Source organism: Numida meleagris, unplaced genomic scaffold (genome assembly GCF_002078875.1).
Source record: "Numida meleagris isolate 19003 breed g44 Domestic line unplaced genomic scaffold, NumMel1.0 unplaced_Scaffold364, whole genome shotgun sequence".
NCBI classification, from domain to species: domain Eukaryota; kingdom Metazoa; phylum Chordata; class Aves; order Galliformes; family Numididae; genus Numida; species Numida meleagris.
In genome coordinates, this window is record NW_018364589.1 from 29857 (window position 1) to 52306 (window position 22450).

Below are 22450 nucleotides of genomic sequence, written 5' to 3' on the forward strand. Positions count from 1 at the left end.
AAAAAAAAAAAAAAAACAGGTTTCTCTTACTTTCCATTCATTCCCTGATCATATCTCTGTGGTCGGCAGATTTCCATCCTGGGAGCTCTTTTCCAGTCTTTTCCCTGTCTGCACTTACAGACACCAGCCCAAATTCTCTGCATTCCTATTTGCTGTCCAGAACCCACCCTGTTTGCAGGGCACTATCTAAGTGCATGTTCATTGTTTCAAGTGAAAAAGGGAACCTAAGAGAAGTCCAGTGGGTTTACAGCAAGAAAATATATGTTAATAGAAAGTAGAGAGGCTGAATGCAATTTAGGATTCCCTCTTGATGTGATTAGACTTGATAAATCCTTTTCTATTTCTTCCTCTACATCTTTACCATCTCCTAGAAACAGGAACAAGAAAACACAGCAGAAAATTCCTCCTTTGTCCTTCCTTGTGGATAGTCCCCTGTGGTGCATGGACTTCTCTCTGCAGCGCCCTGGGCAGCTCCCCGGGAAGGCTGAGTGCTGAGCCTGGTAGCAGGCAGAGTCCCTGCCCCGGCACACAGCCCCTGGGCCACAGCAGGGACCCTGCTCTGCACCACAGCCCTGGGCACCCGCCTGCACCCCCGGCTGCACAGCCTGCAGCCGTCCTGGGACACGCAGCCCTCAGGGCTGTGCTCTGATGCTGCAGCAGGGAAGCCCTCATCTGGAGCTGGACTTCTACCATGATAAAGAAACACAGAGTGTATGCAGCGTGATCTGCAATGGGATGTCCCATATTAAGTGATCCCTCCAGGAAAAGCATCTGCACTGACTGCAGAGAGTTACTGAGCCAAGGGCTGTGAGCAATGCTCCTCCAGTGAGCTCACAGCCTGTTCACACTGTACACATCCTGTAATCTCTCTCTCCTTTCTCTTTTATCCTCATGTCCTATGCAGTCCATGCCTCTAGCCCTACTGTGCTGTGCAGGAGAGCTGCTCCTGGGCAGAGCTGTCTCTCTCCAGCACTGCCCGCTTGTATGAGCTCCCTGTGTCCCAGGAGCCTGGCCCAGCTCAGCAGCAGAGGATGCCATTTTTTCCTCCCCACTCATCTCCTCTCAGAATTCCCTGGCTCTCCATGACCAACAGCTCCTGAAAGACAACAGCATCATGATTGTTCTTTGAAATCTGCTGAATTAACTGCCAAATGTCCAGTGGACAGTGACTAATTCCAGAAACATGGTTAGTCCTACCAGAGAGTGTTTGCTGTCACAAGAAGGACACACAGACAAGGACAGGGAGGGGCTGACTTCTCCCCTGTGCAGGGCAGTGATCCTGCTGAGGCAGTGCAGGCATCTCATCCCCAGATGCAAACCCTGCGGCTAAAATTGGATCCCGCTCTCCACGGAAAAACAGGAGCTGGGATTGCTCTGGTTCAGTTCAGATGTGCACCATGAGTTGCCTGCATGTGAGCTCCAGCTCTGAGTCCTTGGTCCTTCCTTCAGTGGGAAGTCAGCTGCTCACACACAGACACTGGGAGATGACCCAGGTGCCTGGGGTGCTCCTGGATGTGTGCTACTGCTTGTCAACTGCAGTGGAAAATCCCTGACATTACCACCTCCTTCCTGAGCATCAGCTGAGGGTGAGAGAGAGGATAGAGGAATTATTGGCCATCCTTAATGACAAGAGACCCTGTGTTTAGGGCACCTGAGAGTGTGCCTTTTTCAGCTCTCTCCATGGAGCATGCAAGGTTATTCAGCTGAGTAAATGGATGAGCTCACAAAAGAAGAGCCAGGTCTTTCTCCGTTCTCCATCTGCTGCATATTCTGGAGCTCGAGGTAATACAAAGCCAGCACATTTCTTTAACAGACCAAAGCTCAGTTTTGTATGGGCTGTCATGTGAATGGCATCAGGAGCAGCCCAGTGTCATGCCAGTTCCCTTGGGTGTCCAGCACACTCACATGCAGCTGGCAGAAGCAGCACAGGGCCTTCAGGAAGGCCATGCCCAAGGAGTGTCTGTGCTGCTTGGACAAGTCCGAGCCCCACAGTGGGCCTTCTGAACACAAATGCCATGACTGCACTATCCAGCCAGGATAAATCTAATGATGCTTCCCAACTAGGATGTTTGGGTTTTTTTTGTGTGCGAGCTAGAAATCTTTGCACAGTCGCATGCCTGAGCTCTTGTTTGGACCACAGGGACAGAGTTCAATGGCTTCCACAACTGGACTGCAGCTCAAGGGGGATACTGACTATTTGTGATGGATTGGTGTGGAGACAAGGAAGGGCGACTGTGTTCTGTGAGAGTGCATTGAGCTCTTCCTGGGGATGGCACAGGAGCCAGGTAAGAGCTAATGGAAATGGGGAACAGAGGAGACCAGCAGTGTCTGTTCCTGGCTTCCTGAGCAGGAAGAAGAAGTGGAAGGCGCCCTCTACAGACACATGCAAGCCTGATGTTGTCAGGCCCTTGTCTCCTGTGGGGGCCTTTTCACTCCAGTAGGGAGTGCAGGGACGGCACAGCAGGACATATGGCATCCAGAAGATGCCTGGAGAGCACAGATGACAGCTTCTTGTGGAAGGAGTGGCATGGAAGAACCCAAGAGGAGAGGTGCTCTGCTGGATCTCATCCTCTCCAGCAAGGAGGGGCCTGTGGGGAATGTGGAGGTGAAAGACAGCGTGGGCTGCAGTGGCCATGGGATGGTGGAGCTGAGCAGTCTGAAGGGAGGGCAAGAGAGAAGAACACAGCTTTTTTCTTAAGGAGAGTGCACCTTGGCTTCTTCAAGTGTCTGTGTGGTACAGGACAGAAAGGAAGCATACAGGAAGTGGAACCAAGAAGATGTCCCCTAGCACTAATACAGAGAATTTGTCCTAGTGCACCTGCTGAGATGATTTTAGGAAGGTTAGAGCTCACCCACAATTGAATCTTTCCAGGCATATTTAAGACAATATGGGCTTGTTGAAATAAGTAGGTGACAGAAGGAAGGCAAGGGAGAATGTGGACCCAAAGTAGAATGGTGCAGGGTACCTGGCATGAAGGACATGAAGGGCATGAAGCCTCCTGTGCTGCATGTGACCATTAAAAACGAGAGCTGAGAAAAACACGAAGTGCTCAGGACCTCAGTGTGAGTCAGTCAGAGCAAAGACTGAGAGATGTCATGGACAGTTCTGGGCAGGGACAATCTGGGAGGCCCCAGGCTCTGACCAGGACACAAACAGATCTTCTTTTCTTTTTGAAGCTGTAAGTCTGAAAGATGTTAATTAATGTCAATAAAATTGAAAAAAGGATTGAAAGCAAAGAGAGAAATCAGTGAAAATATGTAAAAACACCTCAACTTTTAGTATTCTCACGAGTCCTCTTTCTTTTAAGTCTGAAAATACTAGACTTTGAGGGGATTTTGCGTCTTTTTATTTTTTCAAAAAGGAGAATGTTTTCCAGAACTGCATCTTGAGGACACGAATGCCTTCAGGTACAGGGACACACACAGTGCTGCCAAAGCCAGTGCCCTGTGACTAATGCCCAGCATCCACTGCTGCTCTGCCCTGCTGTGCATTTCCCTCATCCTCCAGGTGTCTCCATGTCTCCTAAATCAATGACCATGGTTAAGGGCATGTTTTCAGCTGGCCATCTGGACACATGCTCTTCACACTGCTCTCCAGGTTTCCCCCATCCCTTGCTCTTTGTTCACTTGGGTACCTCTGAATGACATTGGTGAACAAAGGGAAGGCAACCGTTGTCATCTACCTGGACTTCTGCACGGCCTTTGACATGGCCCCCCACCACATCCTTATCTCCATATTGGAGAGATGTGGATTTGAAGGGTGGACTATTCAGTGGATAAGGAATTGGTTGGAAGGTTACACTCAGAGGGCTGTGGTCAATGGCTGCATGGCCAGGTAGAGGCTAGTAAAAAGCGTTGTCCCCCAGAGGTACATTGTGGAACATATGCCCTTTCACATCGTTCTCAGTGACAGAGATGATGGCATTGAGTGTACCCTCAGCAAGTTTGCTGAGGACTGCAAGCTGAGTGGTGTAGCTGATACTGCAGAAGGAAGGGATGCCATCCAGAGAGACCCTGATAAACAGAAAAGGTAGGCCCTTGTGAACCTAGTGAAGTTCAACAGAGCAATGTGCATGATTTTGCACTTGGGTCGAGGTAATCCCAGGTATATGTACAACTGGGGAGAAGAACTCCTTGACAAGTAGCTGTGCTGAGAAGGACTTAAGTGTCCTGGTTGATGAAAAACCTAACATGAGCCAGCAGTGTGCGTTTGCACCTCAGGTCAGTGCTACCCTGGGTTCCATCCGAAGAGGGGTGGCCAGCATGGCGAGGGAGGTGATTGTCTCCCTCTATTCTGCCCTCATGAGGCCTCAGCTAGAGTACTGTGTCCAAGTTTGGGGCCCCCAACACAGGAAAGATGTGGAGATTGTGGAGAGGGTCCAGAGGAGGGCCACAAAGAAGATCCAAGGGCTGGAGCACGTGTCCTATGCAGACAGGCTGAAGGAACTGGGCTTGTTCAGCCTGGAGAAGAGAAGGCTGCAGGGAGACCTCACTGCGGCCCTCCAGTATTTAAAGGGAGTTAATAACATGAGGGAAATCAACTTTTTACACAGGTAGATAGTGACAGGACAAGGAGGAATGGTTTTAAACTAAAGGAGGGGAGATTTAGATTAGATGTCAGGGGGAAGTTTTTTACTGAGAGAGTGGTGAGGTGCAGGAACATGTTTCCCAGAGAGGGTGTGGATGGCCTGTCCCTGGGGGCGTTTGTTTGAGGCCAGGATGGATAGGGCCCTGGGCAACCTGATCCAGTACTTGATCTAGCGGCTGGCAACCATGCCTGTGGCAGGGGGGTTGAAACCGAATGATCCTTGGGGTCCCTACCAACCCAAGCCTTGCTATGATTCTATGGTACAGGCAAACTGAGAAAGTTTTGAGCATGACTATGTGTTTCTGGTGGCAAACGTCAAGGGCATAGTGACCATATTCATATTCTCCTCAGTCCTGCTGGTAAGGAGGAGTGGCTTGGGGACTGGACTGATCCTGGGTGTCAACAATTGTTTGTGCAGCTGCTATCAGCAACAGGGCTTTAGTTTCTAGGAACATGAGACTTGGTACACAGGGAGTACTAACCCCCTGCATCAGTGCAGGAGGGGCACTGATTAAGTGAGAGCTTCCCAACAGCTTTGTCAGAAGGAACTTGGGCTCCTTGTGGGCAACAAGCTCACCATGAGCTAGTAACGTGCTCTTTCTGCAAAGGAGGCAGACAGCCTGCTGGGCAGCACCACGACTAGCATAGCCAACAGATCAAGGGAGGGGATGATTCTTCTCTCTTCAGCAGTGGTAACATCACTGGGTCACCAGTACATGCAGGTCATTGGCTTAGTGAAGCAAGACCAGCAGAGAGCTTCAAAGTGGAGTTGGTTCACCTTCGTAGGAGGTGAGGCTATGGGAGCAGGGACTGTCCAGCCCGGAGATGAGAAGGCTCCAAGGAGAAGTACATTGACAATGTATAGAAACACCTGATGGGAGGCCTGAAGAAGTGGAAGCCAGGCTCTTCTCACTGATACCCAGCAAAAGAACAAGGGGGAAATGGCTCCAGATGAAACACATAACATTTCATCCAAGTCCAGGGAAGCATTTCTTTACTGTGGGCTGCTGGTCACTGGAACCGGCTGCCCAGAGAGTTTCCTTCCTTGCACAGAATCAAAAATGTGTAGATCCACTCCTGGAAATTCAAGTCAAGTCTACGGCTCAGTGTTCAGATGGAGGCCTGTGACAAATGGTGTCTCCCAGAGGTCCGTCTTGGGACTGGTGATCTTCAGCATCTTTATGAATGACATAGACAGTGGGATCAAGCGTACCTTCAGCAAGTTTGATGATTACACCAAACTGAGGGGTGCAACTGACACTGCAGAAGGAAGGTGCACCATTCAGAGGGACCTGGACAGATGGGAGAAGTGGGCCCACATGAACCTAGTAAGATTCAATGAGGCCAAGCACAAGGCATTGCACTTGGGTCAGGGCAATCCTGGATATTTGTACAGAGTGGGAGAAGATCTGCCTGAGAGCAGACCTGCAGAGAAGGCCTTGTGGGTCCTGGTGGATGACAAGCTGGACATGAGCCAGCAGCGTGCTCCTGCAGCCCGGAAAGCCAACTGTCTTCTGGGCTGCATCAAACAGAAGTGGCCAGCAGGGGGAGGGAGGGGCTTGTCTCCCTCTCTTCTGCCCTTGGAATGCCGCAGGTGGAGTACTGCATCCCGGTCTGTGGTCTCCAACACAAGAAGGATGGGGAAGTGCTGAAGTGGGTCCAGAGGAGGGCCACCAGAGGGCTGGAACTCCTCTCCTGTGAGGAAAGGTTGAGGGAGCTGAACTTATTCAGTGTGGAGAAAGCTCTAGAGATGCCTCCTTGCAGCTTTTCAATACTTAAAGGGAGCGTCTAAACAGGAGGAAGACTGACTTCTTGCTTAGGAAGAGTATGATAGAACATGGGGAAACCTTTTGAACTATGAGATGAGACATTTGGATTATAGAGGAGGAGGAAATTCTTTCCTCAGAGAGTGGGAAGGCAGAAAGAACAGAAAGTGGGCAACCTGGAGATGCTCAAGGCCAGGCTGGTTTCGGCCCTGGGCAACCTGATCCGGTGGGTGGTAACCCTTTCCATGGCAGGTAGGTAGGAAGGAATCACTAAGGTCCCTTTCAACTCAAGACATTCTATGATTTTATAATGTTGTAATAAGTGCCACCAAGAAGGAAGCGCTTGGTCCAGCACTTGATCACTTACAGATCAGCCTGGGACTCTCAAGCCTGTGTCCTTCAGTCTGTGGAGAACTCCAGGAAGTAAAAGAGCAGAGAGCAACTCCCTGGCTGCACTGCTGACATCAGCTTTGGAAGACACCTCCAGGATTCTGTCCCTGCCCTGAGCATCCCCTTGTGTTACGGTGGTGCTAGCTAATGTGGCCAGCTCCGACACACTGGTGCACATTGCCTGCTTCTGCCTGCTGCCTCACAGATGCCACTGTAGATACGACAGGACTGCTGCGAAATCACATGAGACCCAAGAGCTACCACAAGTGTAGAGGTACAAAAGGAAAGCATGGAAGTGGAAAGAGAGCAGCACTCAAGATGCCACACACATCACCATGGCCCAGGAAAGCAGCAGCCCTGACTCGAAGACAGCAGAGAGCAGAAGCCCACTGAACAGTGAGGGGCAGCCCCGAAGGACACCTGGGCTGCCGCTCCATTTGGCAGCTGGGCTCTTGGCCCCTGAAACGCTCCTTCATAAGGCAGTTTCACCTCCATCTCTGTCATGGTTTTATGATTTTCGGTTATTGGTACTCCACATCATAACATCATGTAGTGAATATACTTGGTTCTCAGAAGAGAAGGACTACTACATTCCCCACGGCACTTTGCTCCTCTGTTACCATTTTCCAGCCGGAGGGAAAAGATAAAAGCTCGCAGTATAAAACTTGCGGATCATGAGACCTCGTCCCTTTACCCGCCGTCTCTCGTCTTGGCAGCACCTCGCTCCCCAGCCGTCTTATCGTCGGTAGTAGAGTAAGGCCTACCTTGATTTTGGGACATTCTCTCTCTCTGTATTGGATTTATCAGCTTAAATTGTAATTATATTGTATTATAGTGTATTGTTTTGCATTCCGATATTTTATTTAGTAAATTAGTTTGTTTCTCCTCAGATTGTTGCCGCTGTTCTTTGCTCTCAGGACCATCTCTTTACCCTTTTTCCCTTTTCCCCTTTTCCCGGGGCATGGGCCCGTGGGTCCCCCGTCCCCTTCGTCACAGAACCAGGCCAAACGCCCGTAAACTGTTAACAATCTCCAAAGGAGAAGGGAAGAAAATGAGCTGAGAGAAATGAATTTTGGCTGGCCTCTTTATTGTGTTTCTCTGCATGGGAAACCTGGTACTCTAGGCCCATGAGATGACTGGGTCAAAATGCATAATTAACAAGGAGGAGGCTAAGAATACCTATATTTAAAACAAAATCAAATTTTTTGGAAATAGCAAACACGAATCTTAACACAAAATTGTCCTGATATTTTGTGATTTAGCTGGGGATATTCCTAAGTTTTCTCAGGGCATCCTTCAGCTCCTGGTTCCTTGTGCTGTAGATGAAGGGGTTCACTGCTGGAGGCACCACCGAGTACAGAAACGACACCACCAGCTTCAGGGATGGGGAGGAGATGGAGGGCGGCTTCAGGTAGACAAACATAAGAGTGATGACAAACAGAGAGACCACAGATATGTGAGGGAGGCACGTGGAGAAAGCCTTGTGCCGTCCCTGTCCAGAGGGCATCATCAGCACAGCCCTGAAGATCTGCACATAGGACAGCACAATGAAAACAAAGCACCCAAGGGCTAAACAAATGCTAAAATAAATAATTCCAGCTTCCCTGAAGTAGTCTGATTCTGAGCAGGAGAGCTTGAGGATCTGGGCCAATTTACAGAGGAACTGGTCCACAGCATTGCCGTGGCACAGTGGCTGTGAAAATGTACTGGCAGTGTGCAGCACAGCATAGAGAATCCCAGTGCCCCAGGCAGCTGCTGCCATGGTGGCACAAGCTCTGCTGCCCACCAGGGTCCCGTAGTGCAGGGGCTTGCAGATGGCAACATAGCAGTCATAGGACATGATGGCGAGAAGAAAAATCTCTGCAGAAAATAAAAATAATAAAAAGAAGACCTGTGCAGCACATCCTGAGAAGGAGATGGTGCTGGTGCACCAGAGGGCATTGGCCATGGCTTTGGGGAGAGTGGTGGAGATGCAGCCCAGGTCGAGGAGGGCGAGGTTGAGGAGGAAGAAGTGCATGGGGGTGTGCAGGCGGTGGTCGCAGGCTACGGCTGTGCTGATGAGGCCGTTGCCCAGGAGGGCAGCCAGGTAGATGGCCAGGAAGAGGCAGAAGAACAGGAGCTGCAGCTTCCGCGTGTCTGTGAACGCCAGGAGGAGGAAGTCGCTGATGGAGCTGCTGTTGGGCATCTGCTGTTCCTGGGCATGGAGTCCTGTTCAGAGTGCGGAAGATAATGACAAGTCAAGACCATTCTCAGAGACACTCCTCCTGCTACACTATAAAACCTTTTCCTTCTCTTAGGAAAATGTTCTTTTAGCTCCTTAACTTGAGTTTTATTTCACGAGGTTTCATTATTCCAGCAGAAGTAGAAGCTTAAGGAGCTCTTTCTTTCCTCTCATTTCCTAATCACATCCCAGCTTCCTGGGTATTTTCCTCTTAGGAGCTGTTACCATGTCTCATATCTTTACCCTGTCTGCACTCAGAGCCCTCCTCCCCACCTCTGTGCACTTTAATTTGTCTTAGAGAATGCTGCCTGGTGCAGGATAAGTGCATGTTCACGTCTGCAGAAAATGACGATAGTTTCAGCTGGTGCTGTCCTTCGGAAGAGAAGAAGCTGAAAGCCCATTAGGAGATTGCTCACATAACAGTAGATGGAGAAAGGTACAATTCGGGATTCTCAGAGGTGTGTTCATATTTCACAGCTCCTTTCAGATTTCTGCCTCCAACCCCTTCCCCTTCCCTAGGAACAGGAAAGGGAAAATCTGTGCCTTGTCTCTCTTCTTTCCAAGTGCCCTTGGAAACATTCTGGGATGCACTGTAGCTGTGACGCCCTGCCCCAGGTAGTGCCACTGGCTGCAGAAGGTCCCTGCCCTGCTGGAGGGCCCCTTCCCCCAACATGTCTCCCCGCAGCGCCCTGGGCAGCTCCCTGGGCAGGCTGAGTGCTGAGCCTGGCAGGTGGCAGAGTCCCTGACCCAGCACACGGCCCCTGGGCCACAGCAGGGACACTGCTCTGCACCACAGCCCTGGGCACCCAGCTGCACCCCTGGCTGCACAGCCTGCAGCCGTCCTGGGACACACAGCCCTCAGGGCTGTGCTCTGATGCTGTAGCAGGGAAGCCCTCAGCTGGAGCAGGTCCTGCTCCACAAGTAAGAAGCAGCTAGTGCCTCCAGCCTGGTCTGCTTCTCCAGCTGAACTCTCTGGGATATTCCCGTACATTCTGCCCTGCACCCGAAGTCTTACTGTGGTAAGGTCTGTGAGTGTTGCTCCTCCAGTGTACTCAGCCTGTTTCCATTCAGCGTAGTGTGTCATATCCCTTTGCCTTGTTTTCTCTCTCTGTGTCAGCTGCAGGCAGTGCCCCCAGTCCTCCTGCTCTGTGCAGAGGAGCTGCTCCTGTACCAGCAGCATATCCGAGCTCCCTGAGTCCCAGAAGCCCAGCCCAGCTCAGCAGCAAAGGCCCAGCCCAAGGCCACCCTTTCTCTGCCCCCCTCCCCACCAGCTCCTGCAGATGTCCCTGGGGCTGCAGGACCTCACAGCTCCCAAAAGGCAGCAGGGTCCTTCCTGGGGAATGCCTGTTGGAGCAGGCTGAAGGAATCACTGACTGGTCCCATCCAACACTGCACAGGCTGATTTTTGCAGCAGAAATTGGCCTATCATCATGTGCTGCTGGTATACAGGAGGCGACAATGTTCCCCTCTGAAAACCTGTCTCCCTGTCCCGCAGTCAGACAGGACACCGGGCCACTGACAGGCAGGGATCGTTTCCCCCATGCAGGACAGGGATTCTGCTCGCTCAGTGGAGGCATCTCTGCCCTGATGAAAGCCCTGAGGCTGGAGGGGTTTCAGCTCCTAATGCACACCCCACGCACCCACAGGAGCTGGGATTCTTTTGCCTTAGCTCAGCATGTACAAAATAGGTGTGACCTCTGGCATGACTGCAGAACTGGTGTTACCAGCACAGAGCACAGGGCACTGAGCAGTGCTTGCAGCTGCTGGCAGTGCTCTTCGTAACACAGCCCAGGAGGCTGTTGGCCATCCTTGACACCAGCTGCTCCTGCTCTGCTTGCTGCCCAGCAGGACCCCACGGTCCTTCTCACTTCCTCAGTACGACCCCAAGCTCTTGGTGCAGGGGATTACTGCTCACTATGGCCTGGACTTACATTTCTCTTTGTGTTACTTCCTGAGGTTTCTCCACCCTGTTCAGGTCTTCCTGGACGGCAGAACACGCTTCTCCCACTTTTTTGTCCTTGGCAACTTGCTGAGGGTGCACTGTACCCCATTGCCCAGGGAGTTAATGAAGAGGTTAAAGAGAAAAGGACCCACTATCATTCCCTGTCATGCTCACTGAGGTGCTCCAGCTGGACATTGTGCTGTAGTCACAACCCACTGAGACTTGTGCTTGGGTCCCTCTCCATCCACCTCACTTGCCACGCACCTAAGTTAGACTTTGTCAGCTGACCAGGAGAATGCCTGCAGAGACAGGCAAAGTGACAGCACAAAGATTTCTGCATTTGAAGCACTGGTAGAAATACTCGTTAATAAATTTCAATTTAAAAGCTTACTATTCTCTGGCCAGGTTCTAGGCAACAAGGAGGGTGAGGGGTGGATAAGTTACTATGAGATCAGTTGTGCCTAAGAAACTCACAGTGTTACCTAGGGTTAGGGTTAGGATAAGGGATAACAATAGGGTTAGGGTTAGGTTTAGGGGTAGGGTTAGGGTTAGCGTTAGATTTAGGGTTAGGTTTAGGGGTAGGTTTAAGGTTAGCGTGAGGATTAGGGTTAGGGTTAGGTTAGGGTTAGGTTTAGGTTTAGGTTTAGGTTTAGGGTTAGGGTTTGAGTTAGGGTTTGGGTTAGGGTTTGGGTTAGGGCTAGGGTTAGGGTAAGGCTTTGTGTTAGGGTCAGGGTTAGGAATAGGGTAAGGGATAGAGATAGGGATATTGTTAAGTCTGTCATTTCTCTCCTGTCTGAGATGATCACGCACGTGTGGTACCATGGTGCTCATTCTGCCCATGGTCCGAACCAGATCCTGGTGCTCCATCTGCCTCACAGCACACACTGCTTGTACATGGGTTGTCCTTAGGCTAATGTCCAGCATGAGGGGTGGGAGACTATCTGGGACAGGGACTGAGCAACAGCAGCAAGGTCCTAGGGCTCCTGCTCATGCTTGACTTTGCAGGGAAATTTCATGACCACATCAACTCCCATCAGTCCCCTCCCTTCTCTGATCTGTTCAGCCATTGATGGGTGTCTCTGCGCTGGCCATGCTGGTCAGGGTGGGCAGCAGACCCAGACAGACAGGGATGAGTGCTGCTAAATCCTCTCCCTGGGAGTCTGTGGGTGTGTAAAATGCTTGGAATGACAACGGAGCATTTCCAAAGGCACTAGGTGTGCCCAGGTATGCCTGAGGAATCCTTCTCCAGCCTTCCATCCCTGTGCCTGCTGAATCCCCACTGCCCGTGCCTGCTGGCATCTCATTGTCCTGCAGATACAGAAAGGTAACGCAGTCTGTGAGAGAGTCAGCACTGACCCAGAATTCATCAGGGCTCTAGGAGAAAGAGAGCAGGGTGATGCCACAGTAGAAGTGGAAGGAATCCAAACACATGTTTAGGAACATGATAACTACTAATGATAATTAAAAACACACACAGGTGAACAGTAAAGAAAAATGCATCTATTAATATAAATCAATGAACACTATAAACAAATATATAACAACATAAAATTCTGGGAAATTCTGTCATTTGTGGAGACAGATGAGAATTTTATCCCTGGTGAAATCTGTCCATGACATCATTTTCCTCACGGCGTCTCTGAGCTCCGTGTTCCTCATGCTGTAGATGAGAGGATTCACTGCTGGAGGCACTGCCGAGTACAGAAATGACACCATGCGGTTGAGGGATTGGGAGGAAAGAGAGGGGGGCCTTAGGTTGGCAAAAAAGCCAGTGCTGACAAAGAGGGAGACCACGGCCAGGTGAGGGAGGCACGTGGAGAAGGCTTTGTGGCGTCCCTGCTCAGAGGGCATCCTCAGCACAGCCCTGAAGATCTGCACGTAGGACACAACAATGAAAACAAAGCATCCAAATTCCAGAAGGGCACTAACCACAATAAGCCCAACTTCCCTGAGATAAGATTTTGAGCAGGAGAGCTTGAGGATTTGGGGGATTTCACAGAAGAACTGATCCACAGCATTTCCATAGCACAGTGGCAGTGAAAATGTATTGGCAGTGTGCAGCAGAGCATTGAGAACCCCAGCGCCCCAGGCAGCTGCTGCCATGGTGGCACAAGCTCTGCTGCCCACCAGGGTCCCATAGTGCAGGGGCTTGCAGATGGCAACGTAGCGGTCATAGGACATGACTGTGAGAATGGAATATTCTGCTGACATGAGAAAGACAAACAGAAAGGTTTGGGCAGCACATCCAGAGTAGGAGATGGTGGTGGTGTCACAGAGGGCATTGGCCATGGCTTTGGGGAGAGTTGTGGAGATGCAGCCCAGGTCCAGGAGGGCGAGGTTGAGGAGGAAGAAGTGCATGGGGGTGTGCAGGCGGTGGTCGCAGGCTACGGCCGTGCTGATGAGGCCGTTGCCCAGGAGGGCAGCCAGGTAGATGGCCAGGAAGAGGCAGAAGAGCAGGAGCTGCAGCTGCCGTGTGTCTGTGAATGCCAGGAGGAGGAAGTCGCTGATGGAGCTGCTGTTGAGCATCTGCTGCATTTGAGCATTTGGTCCTGCCTAGGGGAATAAGACAAAGGTATGTTAGGAAAGCCTTCAGAAGAGTCAGTAGTTCTGCTTTAAACCTGTGCACACATGCAGGTTTCCAGCAGTCTCTCCTCTGTTTGATGGGGGACTTTTTCTGAAGTTGGATCCCTCACTGAATGAGTCACATTCTGTCCAGCAGCTCTGTGGGGATATTCCCTGCTTGTCAGAGAGGTGAAACTGGCAGACTGACCATCTGTCTTTGTGATGAATGAAGGAGGGATTCATCTCACCCTACACTGCCCTTCTTCAGAGATGCATCCGTAATATCAGAATCAGAGACCTCATGCTCCCAGGCTTGAGAAGGGAGAGAAAGAAGCTCATGAAGGCAGGACTGACCAAATCTTCTGTATAGAGATTTGTTGTGGTAGTGTAGAGTCTGTATTCAATTAAATTTTCAGTATATAACTATTGCATTAGATACTCTATGTATCATGGAGTGCAAATAGTTTGGTAGAATGCAAGATACCTTTGCACCCTGCTCTCCAAGTGACAATATACTGCAAAAGGATCCACTTGAGCATCTTTTGCTGAGTTAGGTTCCCTCACAGCATTTGGGAAATGATAGAAAACCTTCAGATTCTCTTTTGTTCTCGGTATAAACACGAGTCATTGCTCAGAGGCACAGTGCCTCACTACAGCATGGAGAATGATCTGGAGGGCTGCTGTGTCCATCAGGCTTGTTCCTAACTGCCCCGTGCTGCACCGTGCTGCAGGATGGCTGCACCCACACGTTGCTCTGGAGAAGAGCCCGGGCTGTGCAGAGGGCCGGTGTCCAACTGCTCTCTGTCTCAGCCCAGCTCTGGGGAGAAGGAGGAAAGGGACATGGGGAGGCTTCAGATTCACGGGGCTGGAGCAAAGGCTCTCAGATGGGAGGAAGGGCACAAAGGAGCTGTGCCCATCTTGGGGCTTGTAGCAGCTTTCCAGAGAACCCCCACAGTGGTAGCCTCGAGCTGATGTCTCCTGGGGAGGGAGATCTTTCCTCAATCTGAAACAACTGCACTGCACACAGCTTGAGAAGTGCAACAGAGACGTGGGCAACATGGTCCCAAGAAAACATCCCCTAGGACAAGAAGAGTGGCAGAACTGGAGCTTAACATCCCCATCTGCACTGCTGTTGCCAGAGGCATTCCAGGAAGCCTTCTCCTTCCCCAGCTGCTCACCCACCTCCCAGGCAGCACAGTCCCAGGGCTGTAACTCGCAGCCTCTTGGATCTCAGAGCAAAAGGAGCCCATGTCAGGAGAGATGAACCTCTGCTGTGCGGAGCTGGAGCTGTGGCTGCAGAGCAGCTGCTCACAGCATGGCCCCAGGGCCTTGGAGGGAGAGGCTGTGGTGGGTGGGAGGGAAGGAGAGGAGGCTTTCTTTCAGGAAGGCATCTGCTGTGGATGGACAGATGCGGGGCAGCCCAAACGCACCCTGCAGAGCCTTTCTGTGAAAAGATCCCTGTCTGTCTGTGCCTCTGGATCTGCAGCCTGGAGCTGTCCCTTGCAGTAGCTGTTTTCCACATCTCCTTCCTGTTATCACCCATAGAGCCCATCACAGCCCCTGTGTGCTCAGCTGTGTCCTGCAGACCCCTGCTGGCAGCAAGGCAGTGTTCAGGAGCATCTCGTCTGCAGGTACCAAACAGCAGGTCAGACACACCCTGATGTGGACAACAAAAACGATTCTGGTGTTGTCTGTAGGCAGATGGGTCCATATGCAGAATTTATAATGTTCCAGGCAGGTTTGATTATCTCCCAGGACAATGATCCAGGAGTCTGAGTGATTAATTCAAACACATCTGCACTTTCGATTAGGAGGAAACTAAAAGCACAGACTCTGCAAGGTCCTTATCTGAAAGATGGAAACATGCAAAGTCTCCATGCAAGTGCCCAGGGCCCCTGCCCCAGGCAGCACCTGCGGCAGCAGGAGGCCCCTGCCCTGCCAGGGGCTCCTTCCCCCCACACATCTCCCCACAGCGCCCTGGACAGCTCCTCGGGCAGGCTGAGTGCTGAGCCTGGCATGTGGCAGAATCCCTGCTCCGGCACACAGCCCCTGGGCCACAGCAGGGACCCTGCTCTGCACCACAGCCCTGGGCACCCGCCTGCACCCCCAGCTGCACAGCCTGCAGCCATCCTGGGACACGCAGCCCTCAGGGCTGCGCTCTGATGCTGCAGCAAGGGAAGCCCTCATCTGGAGCATATCATTTACCATGATTTAAAAAAAGACAAACAACGAGCGTCTGTAACCTAATCTGCTATGTGATGTCCCAGCTTCAGTGATTCCTCCAGGAAAAGCAGCTGCACTGACTGCAGAGAGAGACTTACCAAGTCAAGGGCTGAGAGCAATGCTCCTCCAGTGTGTTCACAGCCAGCTTACATGCCACACAGCCTGTAACCGCTCTCTCTCTTCTCTCCTCTCTCGGTTACCCGCAGACCATGTCCCCAGCCCTGCTGCATGGTGCACAGGAGCTGCCCCCGGCCAGAGCTGTCTCTCTGCAGTGCTGCCCGCTTGTATAAGCTCTCAGTGTCCCAGGAGCCTGGCCCAGCTCAGCAGCAGAGGATGGGCGATTCTCTTCCCCATGGCTCTCCCTGGAGATATCCATGGGGCTCCAGGGCAGACAGCTCCTGAAAGGCAGCTGGGTCATCACTGCAGAACGTACTTGGAAGTCAGCTCAGTTAATCACCACATGTCTACTGGATTCCAGGAGCACAGCTGGTCCAATCAGAACATGTTTGCTCACGAGAAGAGCTAATCTGGAAACCTCTGCTCATGGCCCATATGAAAAGGAGACACTCAGTTGAGGACTGGAAGGGGTTGGCTTCCCCAGTTCTGGGCAGTGATTCTGCTGAGGCAGTGTGGGCATAACATTGCAGAATCATAGAATAGCTTAGGTTGGAGAGGACTTCAGAGATCACCTAGCTCCAACCCCGCAGCCATGGGCAGGGTTCCCTGCCACCAAATCAGGCTGCCCAGGATCCAATCCAACCTGGCCTTGAATGCCTCCAGGGATGGGGCATCCACAACCTCTCTGGGCAACTTCTCCACTGCCTCTGAGTAAAACATTTCTTCCGACCACCTAACCTAAGTCTCCCCTTTTTAATCTAAAGCCATTCCCCTTTGTCCTGTTACTATCAGGCCATCTCATCTGAACCTTAGTGTTAAGCATCTCATCTACCTAAAGAATCTCTGGGGCTGAGATTCAGTTCCTCACAAAACCATGGGAGTTGGGAGTCCTCTTCATTGATATCAGATGTGCACAATGAGGTGCCTGAGTGTGAGTCCCTCATCTGAATCCTTGGTCTTTATTCAGCTGTGACTCAGCTGCTCACACACACAGTCGGTGATGATGAAGGTGCCTGCGGAGATCCTACCTGTGTGCCAGTGCTGGCAAGCAGGGGTGGAAAATCTCTGAGATAGACACCTCCACTTTGAGTATCAGCTGAGGGCCAGAAGGGAGGTGTTCTTGGCCATCCTAAACGCCACCACAGCCCTGTGTTTAAGGCACACCCCGTGTGCCTTTTGCACCTGTCCCCATGGACCATGTAATGCTATTCTGCTGACCAAATGGATGAGCTCACAAGACAAGAGCCCGATCTTCCTCTCTGCTTCACCTGTGGCATACTGTGGAGTTCAAGGCCTTACAAAGATAGGTCACATCTACATTCTTCCCCCAGTGACACCTTTGTTTGGGCTCTCATTTGAATGGCATCAGAAGAAGTGTAGGTTCATGCCAGTTCCCAGTTGACTGGAAGCTGGCAAATGCTGCTGCAGTTTTAAAGGAAAGCAGAAGAGAAGACCTGAGCAATTTCGGACCTGTCAGTCTCACTTCAGTGCCTGCTAAGTAAAATTATGGATACAGTGATGGTGGGAGTTAGAGAAAAACAATTCTGTCATTGGTCACAGCCACCACAAGTTCATGAGGGGAAGGTCCTGTTTTTACTTATGTCCTTTTGTGACAAGGTCACCCGTGTAGTTGGTGAAGGGAAGCCAGCAGATGTTATCCTTTTGGATGTCAGTAGAGCTTTGGATCCTGTTTCTTACAGTATCCTCCTGGACAAAATGTCCTGCATAACGACTAGACAGAAACATGTGTGAGCAGTTGGCAATGAGCTGGACCTAACAGGTTAATGTAACTGGGGTTCCATCAGACTGGTAGACAGTCACTAGCAAGATTCCCCATTTCAGGAGCTCCAGAGCTTCATTTTAGAGCCATGTCTCTTTAATGTTTTCATCCATGGCTTGCATGCAGGACTAGAAGATGTTCTGAGCAAGTTTGCTGACAATAGCAAATTGAGTGGAGCTGTTGACTCCATCAAGGGTGGAGAGCCCTTGCAGAGAGATGTGCACAAGTTAGAGAATTGGGTAAGCACCAACTCCATGAAGTGTAACAAGAACAAGTGCCTGAATCTGCACCTGGGTAGGGGCAACCCTGGACATGCATTCTGACAGGGGGATGGGACACTGGAGAGCAGTCCCACTGAAAGGGATTGGGGGTCCTGGTCAGCAGCCAATGGAACGTGAGTCAGCAGTGTGCCCAGGCAGCCAGGAAGGCCAACCGTGCCCTGGGCTGTATCGAGCATGGCATTGCCAGCCGCGTGAGGGAAGGGATTGTCCCGCTCTGCTCTGCACTGCTGCGGCCTCACCTGCAGCACTGGGTGCACTTCTGGGCACTGCAGAACATAAAGGACATCAAAGTACGGAGAGTGCCCAAAGGGGGGCACTGGAAGAGGCCCCCCAGGGAAGTGGTTCCAGCACCAAGATTGCTAGAGGTCAAGAAGCATTCAGGCCATGCTCTCAGTCATCTGGTCTGCTTTGTGGGTGGTCGTGTGGAGACTGAAGCTGGACTCAATGATCCTTGTGGGTCCTTTCCAACACAGGATATTCTCGGATTCTCTGACAGTGGGTATGAGCACAGTGATGTCGGAGTCACTGTGCTGTTGCAGTGGATAGGAGCTCAGTGACACCAGAGTCCCGGTGGTGTCTCGGTGGTGTGGAGAGCAGTGATGTCAGAATTACAGAGTTGCTGCAGTGGTCAGTATTACAGTGATGTCAGGGTGACTGTGCTGTCACAGCAGGCAGGAGTGCATTGATGTTGGAGTGACAGTGGTGTCACAGTGAGCAGGAGCACAGAGATGACAGAGGAACTGTGCTGTAAAGAGGAGAGTAGCTCAGTGATATCAGAACCACTGTGTTGTCACAGCTGATATGAGCACAGTAGTGTTGGAGTCATTGTTCTGTGACAGTGGGCAGGAACATAATGAAGTCGGAGACACTGTGCTGTCACATTGGGAAGGAGCACTGTGATGTCAGAGGTCCTGTGCTGTCACATGGGGAAGGAGCACAGTGACAGCAGATTCACTGCTCTGTCACAGTGGGCAGTGGTGCAGTGATGATGCATCAATGCATGTCTTTCATTTGACATCATACAAGCTTCCATCCCACTGCCCCAGGAAGAGCCCCGAGCCAGCATGAGGGACAGGGTCTCCCTTCCAAGGGCCTGGGGATCAGGGCTTGGCCTCTCCGCTTCATAAGACAAAGGAGGGTTTTCTGAGTAAGAGTTTCACCAGCACAGCGCCTTTGTCTACTTGTAATCAGGGCTTGCAATCATCTGCTTGGAGAAGTCCCTGGAGAAGCTGTCTTGGTAATGGCCCTCAGTGGGGCCCATTAGTACTCCAAGAAACTTCCCTCTTACTTCTGACTTAATCTTCTTGAGCACTTCGTGCCATGTTCTCTCAGGAATGGAGGTAGATGGACTCAGCAGCAAATGCCCCCTGGGGCCCATTACAATCTACAGAGCCCTCATGTGCCTTGTGCCTTCCTGTCATCTTCTTCAAGTGTTCAGAACTTGTACAGCTCACTGGAGAGTTATCTGGGGAGAGCTTGAAGATGAAGAGTCCAACAGAGATTTATCAATTCTATTTATTTATGTTTTGGTCTAAACAAGAAGTTAAAGCAGCACTTGGCAACTGATATTGATCCAGGATGGCCCCTAATGAGCTTTGCTCTGTCACTGCATGGACAAATGCCCTCCTCAACTTGAACTGAATTGATACAATTGAATGAACAGTAAAACACAGCGAACAACTGCATGCCATGACCAAGCTGCATCTCATGAGGTTTGTCTTTCACAGGAAGAGTTGCACAAGAAATGAGTTAGACAGAGATAGGAAGGGATAGATATAAACACAGTTCAGGAGGTGACAAAAGAGTTCATGAGACTGTGGAGAGATGGAGCAAGATCCAATCTCCCTGAAGCACATAAAGCAGCCACAGAATTGGGAGGTATCAGAGTGAGCAAGGAGCAAGGGATGGGGGAAACCTGGAGAGCAGTGTGAAGAGCATGTGTCCAGATGGCCTGCTGGAAACATGGCCTTAACCATGGTCATTTATTTAGGAGGGTTGGTGTCACCTGGAGGATGAGGGAAATCAAATGCGCAGCAGGGTGGAGCAGCAGTGGATGCTGGGCATTAGTCACAGGGCACTGGCTTTGGCACCATTGCGTGTGTCCCTGTACCTGAAGGCATTCATGTCGTCTAGCACAGTAATGGAAAACATTCTCCTTTTTGAAAAAATAAAAAGACAAAAATCCCCTAGAAGACGATTACTTACAAATTCAAAAGAAGCAGTACTGGTGAGAATTTAAGAAGTTGAGTAATGTGTTAACAAATTTGCATTGATTTCTCTCTTTGTCTTCAATCCTTGGTTTCAATTTTATTGACATTAATTAACATCTTTCAGACTTATAGCTTCTAAAGAAAAGAAGATCTGTGGGTGTCCTGCACAGAACCTGGTGACCCCCAGATTTTCCCTGCCCAGAATTGTCCATGACATCACGCAGTCTTTGGACTGGCTGACTCACACTGAGGTCCTGAGCTCTTGTCGTTTTTCTCAGCTCTTGTTTTCAATGGTCACATGCAGCACAGGAGGCTTCTTGCCCTTCATGCCCTTCATGCCAGGTACCCTGCCCCATTCTACTTTGGGTCCACATTCTCCCTTGCCTTCCTTTTGCCACCTATGTATTTCAACAAGCCCGTATTATCTTAAATATGCCTGGGAAGATTCAATTGTGGGTGAGCTCTAACCTTCCTAAAATCATCTCAGCAGGTGCACTAGGACAAATTCTCTGTATTAGTGCTAGGGGACATCTTCTTGGTTCCACTTCCTGTATGCTTCCTTTCTGTCCTGTACCACACAGACACTTGAAGAAGCCAAGGTGCGCTCTCCTTAAGAAAAAAGCTGTGTTCTTCTCTCTCGCCCTCCCTTCAGACTGCTCAGCTCCACCATCCCAAGGCCACTGCAGCCCAGGTGTCTTTCACCTCCACATTCCCCACAGGCCCCTCCTTGCTGGAGAGGATGAGATCCAGCAGAGCACCTCTCCTCTTGGGTTCTTCCATGCCACTCCTTCCACAAGAAGCTGTCATCTGTGCTCTCCAGGCATCTTCTGGATGCCATATGTCCTGCTGTGCCGTCAGAATGTGGCACGCAGGCATGAGACCCATTGTGGGGCTCGGAGTTGTCCAAGCAGCACAGACACTCCTTGGGCATGGCCTTCCTGAAGGCCCTGTGCTGCTTCTGCCAGCTGCATGTGAGTGTGCTGGACACCCAAGGGAACTGGCATGACACTGGGCTGCTCCTGATGCCATTCACAGGACAGCCCATACAAAACTGAGCTTTGGTCTGTTAAAGATGTGTATTAGCTTTGCAGTGCCTTGAGCTCCAGAATACGCAGGAGATGGAGAACAGAGAAAGACCTGGCTCTTCTTTCGTGAGCTCATCCATTTAGTCAGCTGAAGGCGTGCTCTGTGGAGAGAGGGGAAAAAATCACACTCTCAGATGTCCTGAACACAGGGTCCGTTGTCATTAAGGATGGCCAAGAATACCTCTATCCTCTCTCTGACCCTCAGCTGATGCTCAGGAAGGAAGTGGTAATGTCAGGGATTTTCCACTGCAGCTGTCAAGCAGTAGCACACATCCAGGAGCACCCCAGGCACTTTGGTCATCACCCAGTGTCTGTGTGTGAGCAGCTGACTTCCCACGGAAGGAAGGACCAAGGGCTCAGAGCTGGAGCTCACACGCAGGCAACTCATGGTGCACATCTGAACTGAACCAGAGAAAAGAGAAAGGAGAGAGAGATTACAGGATGTGTACAGTGTGAACAGGCTGTGAGCTCACTGGAGGAGCATTGCTCACAGCCCTTGGCTCGGTAAGTCTCTCTCTGCAGTCAGTGCAGATGCTTTTCCTGGAGGGATGACTAAATATTGGACATCCCATTGCAGATCACGCTGCATACACTCTGTGTTTCTTTATCATGGTAAAAGTCCTGCTCCAGATGAGGGCTGCCCTGCTGCAGCATCAGAGCACAGCCCTGAGGTCTGCGTGTCCCAGGACGGCTGCAGGCTGTGCAGCTGGGGGTGCAGGCGGGTGCCCAGGGCTGTGGTGCAGAGCAGGGTCCCTGCTGTGGCCCAGGGGCTGTGTGCCGGGGCAGGGACTCTGCCGCCTGCCAGGCTCAGCACTCAGCCTGCCCGAGGAGCTGCCCAGGGCGCTGCAGAGAGAAGTCCCTGCACCACAGGGGACTATCCACAAGGAAGGACAAAGGAGGGATTTTCTCCTATGCTTTCTCTTTCCTGTTTCTAGGAGATGGTAAAGATGTAGAGGGAGAAATAGAAAAGGATTTATCAAGTCTAATCACATCAAGAGGTAATCGCAAATTGCATTCAGCCTCACTACTTTCTATTAACATATATTTTCTTGCGGTAAACCCACTGGACTTCTCTTAGGTTCCCTTTTTCACTTGAAACAATGAACATGCACTTCGATACTGCCCTGTAGACAGGGTGAGTTCTGGAAACCAAATAGGAATGCAGAGAATTTGGGCTGGCGTCTGTAAGCGCAGACAGGGAAAAGACTGGAGTTTCCATCCTGGCAGAGCTCCCAGGATGGAAATCTACAGACCACAGGGATATGATCAGAGAATGAATGGAAAG

At 51.0% G+C, this 22450-nt stretch overlaps 2 protein-coding genes across 2 annotated transcripts in view; both read right to left on the reverse strand.

Moving 5' to 3' along the window:
• LOC110391440 (olfactory receptor 14C36-like) overlaps positions 1-8929 on the reverse strand; it is a 10425-nt gene extending 1496 nt beyond the window's left edge. Inside the window, exon 1 of the mRNA XM_021383328.1 lies at positions 8261-8929. Within this exon, the coding sequence (XP_021239003.1) occupies positions 8261-8929 (669 nt within the window). The remainder of the gene's footprint in view (positions 1-8260) is intronic.
• Positions 8930-12473: 3544 nt separating this feature from the next.
• Positions 12474-13453, reverse strand: LOC110391436 (olfactory receptor 14J1-like). Its single transcript, XM_021383325.1, has one exon. The coding sequence runs from the start codon at positions 13440-13442 to the stop codon at positions 12474-12476; it is 969 nt and encodes a 322-aa protein (XP_021239000.1). The 5' UTR covers positions 13443-13453.
• Between the last annotated feature and the right edge of the window lie 8997 nt (positions 13454-22450).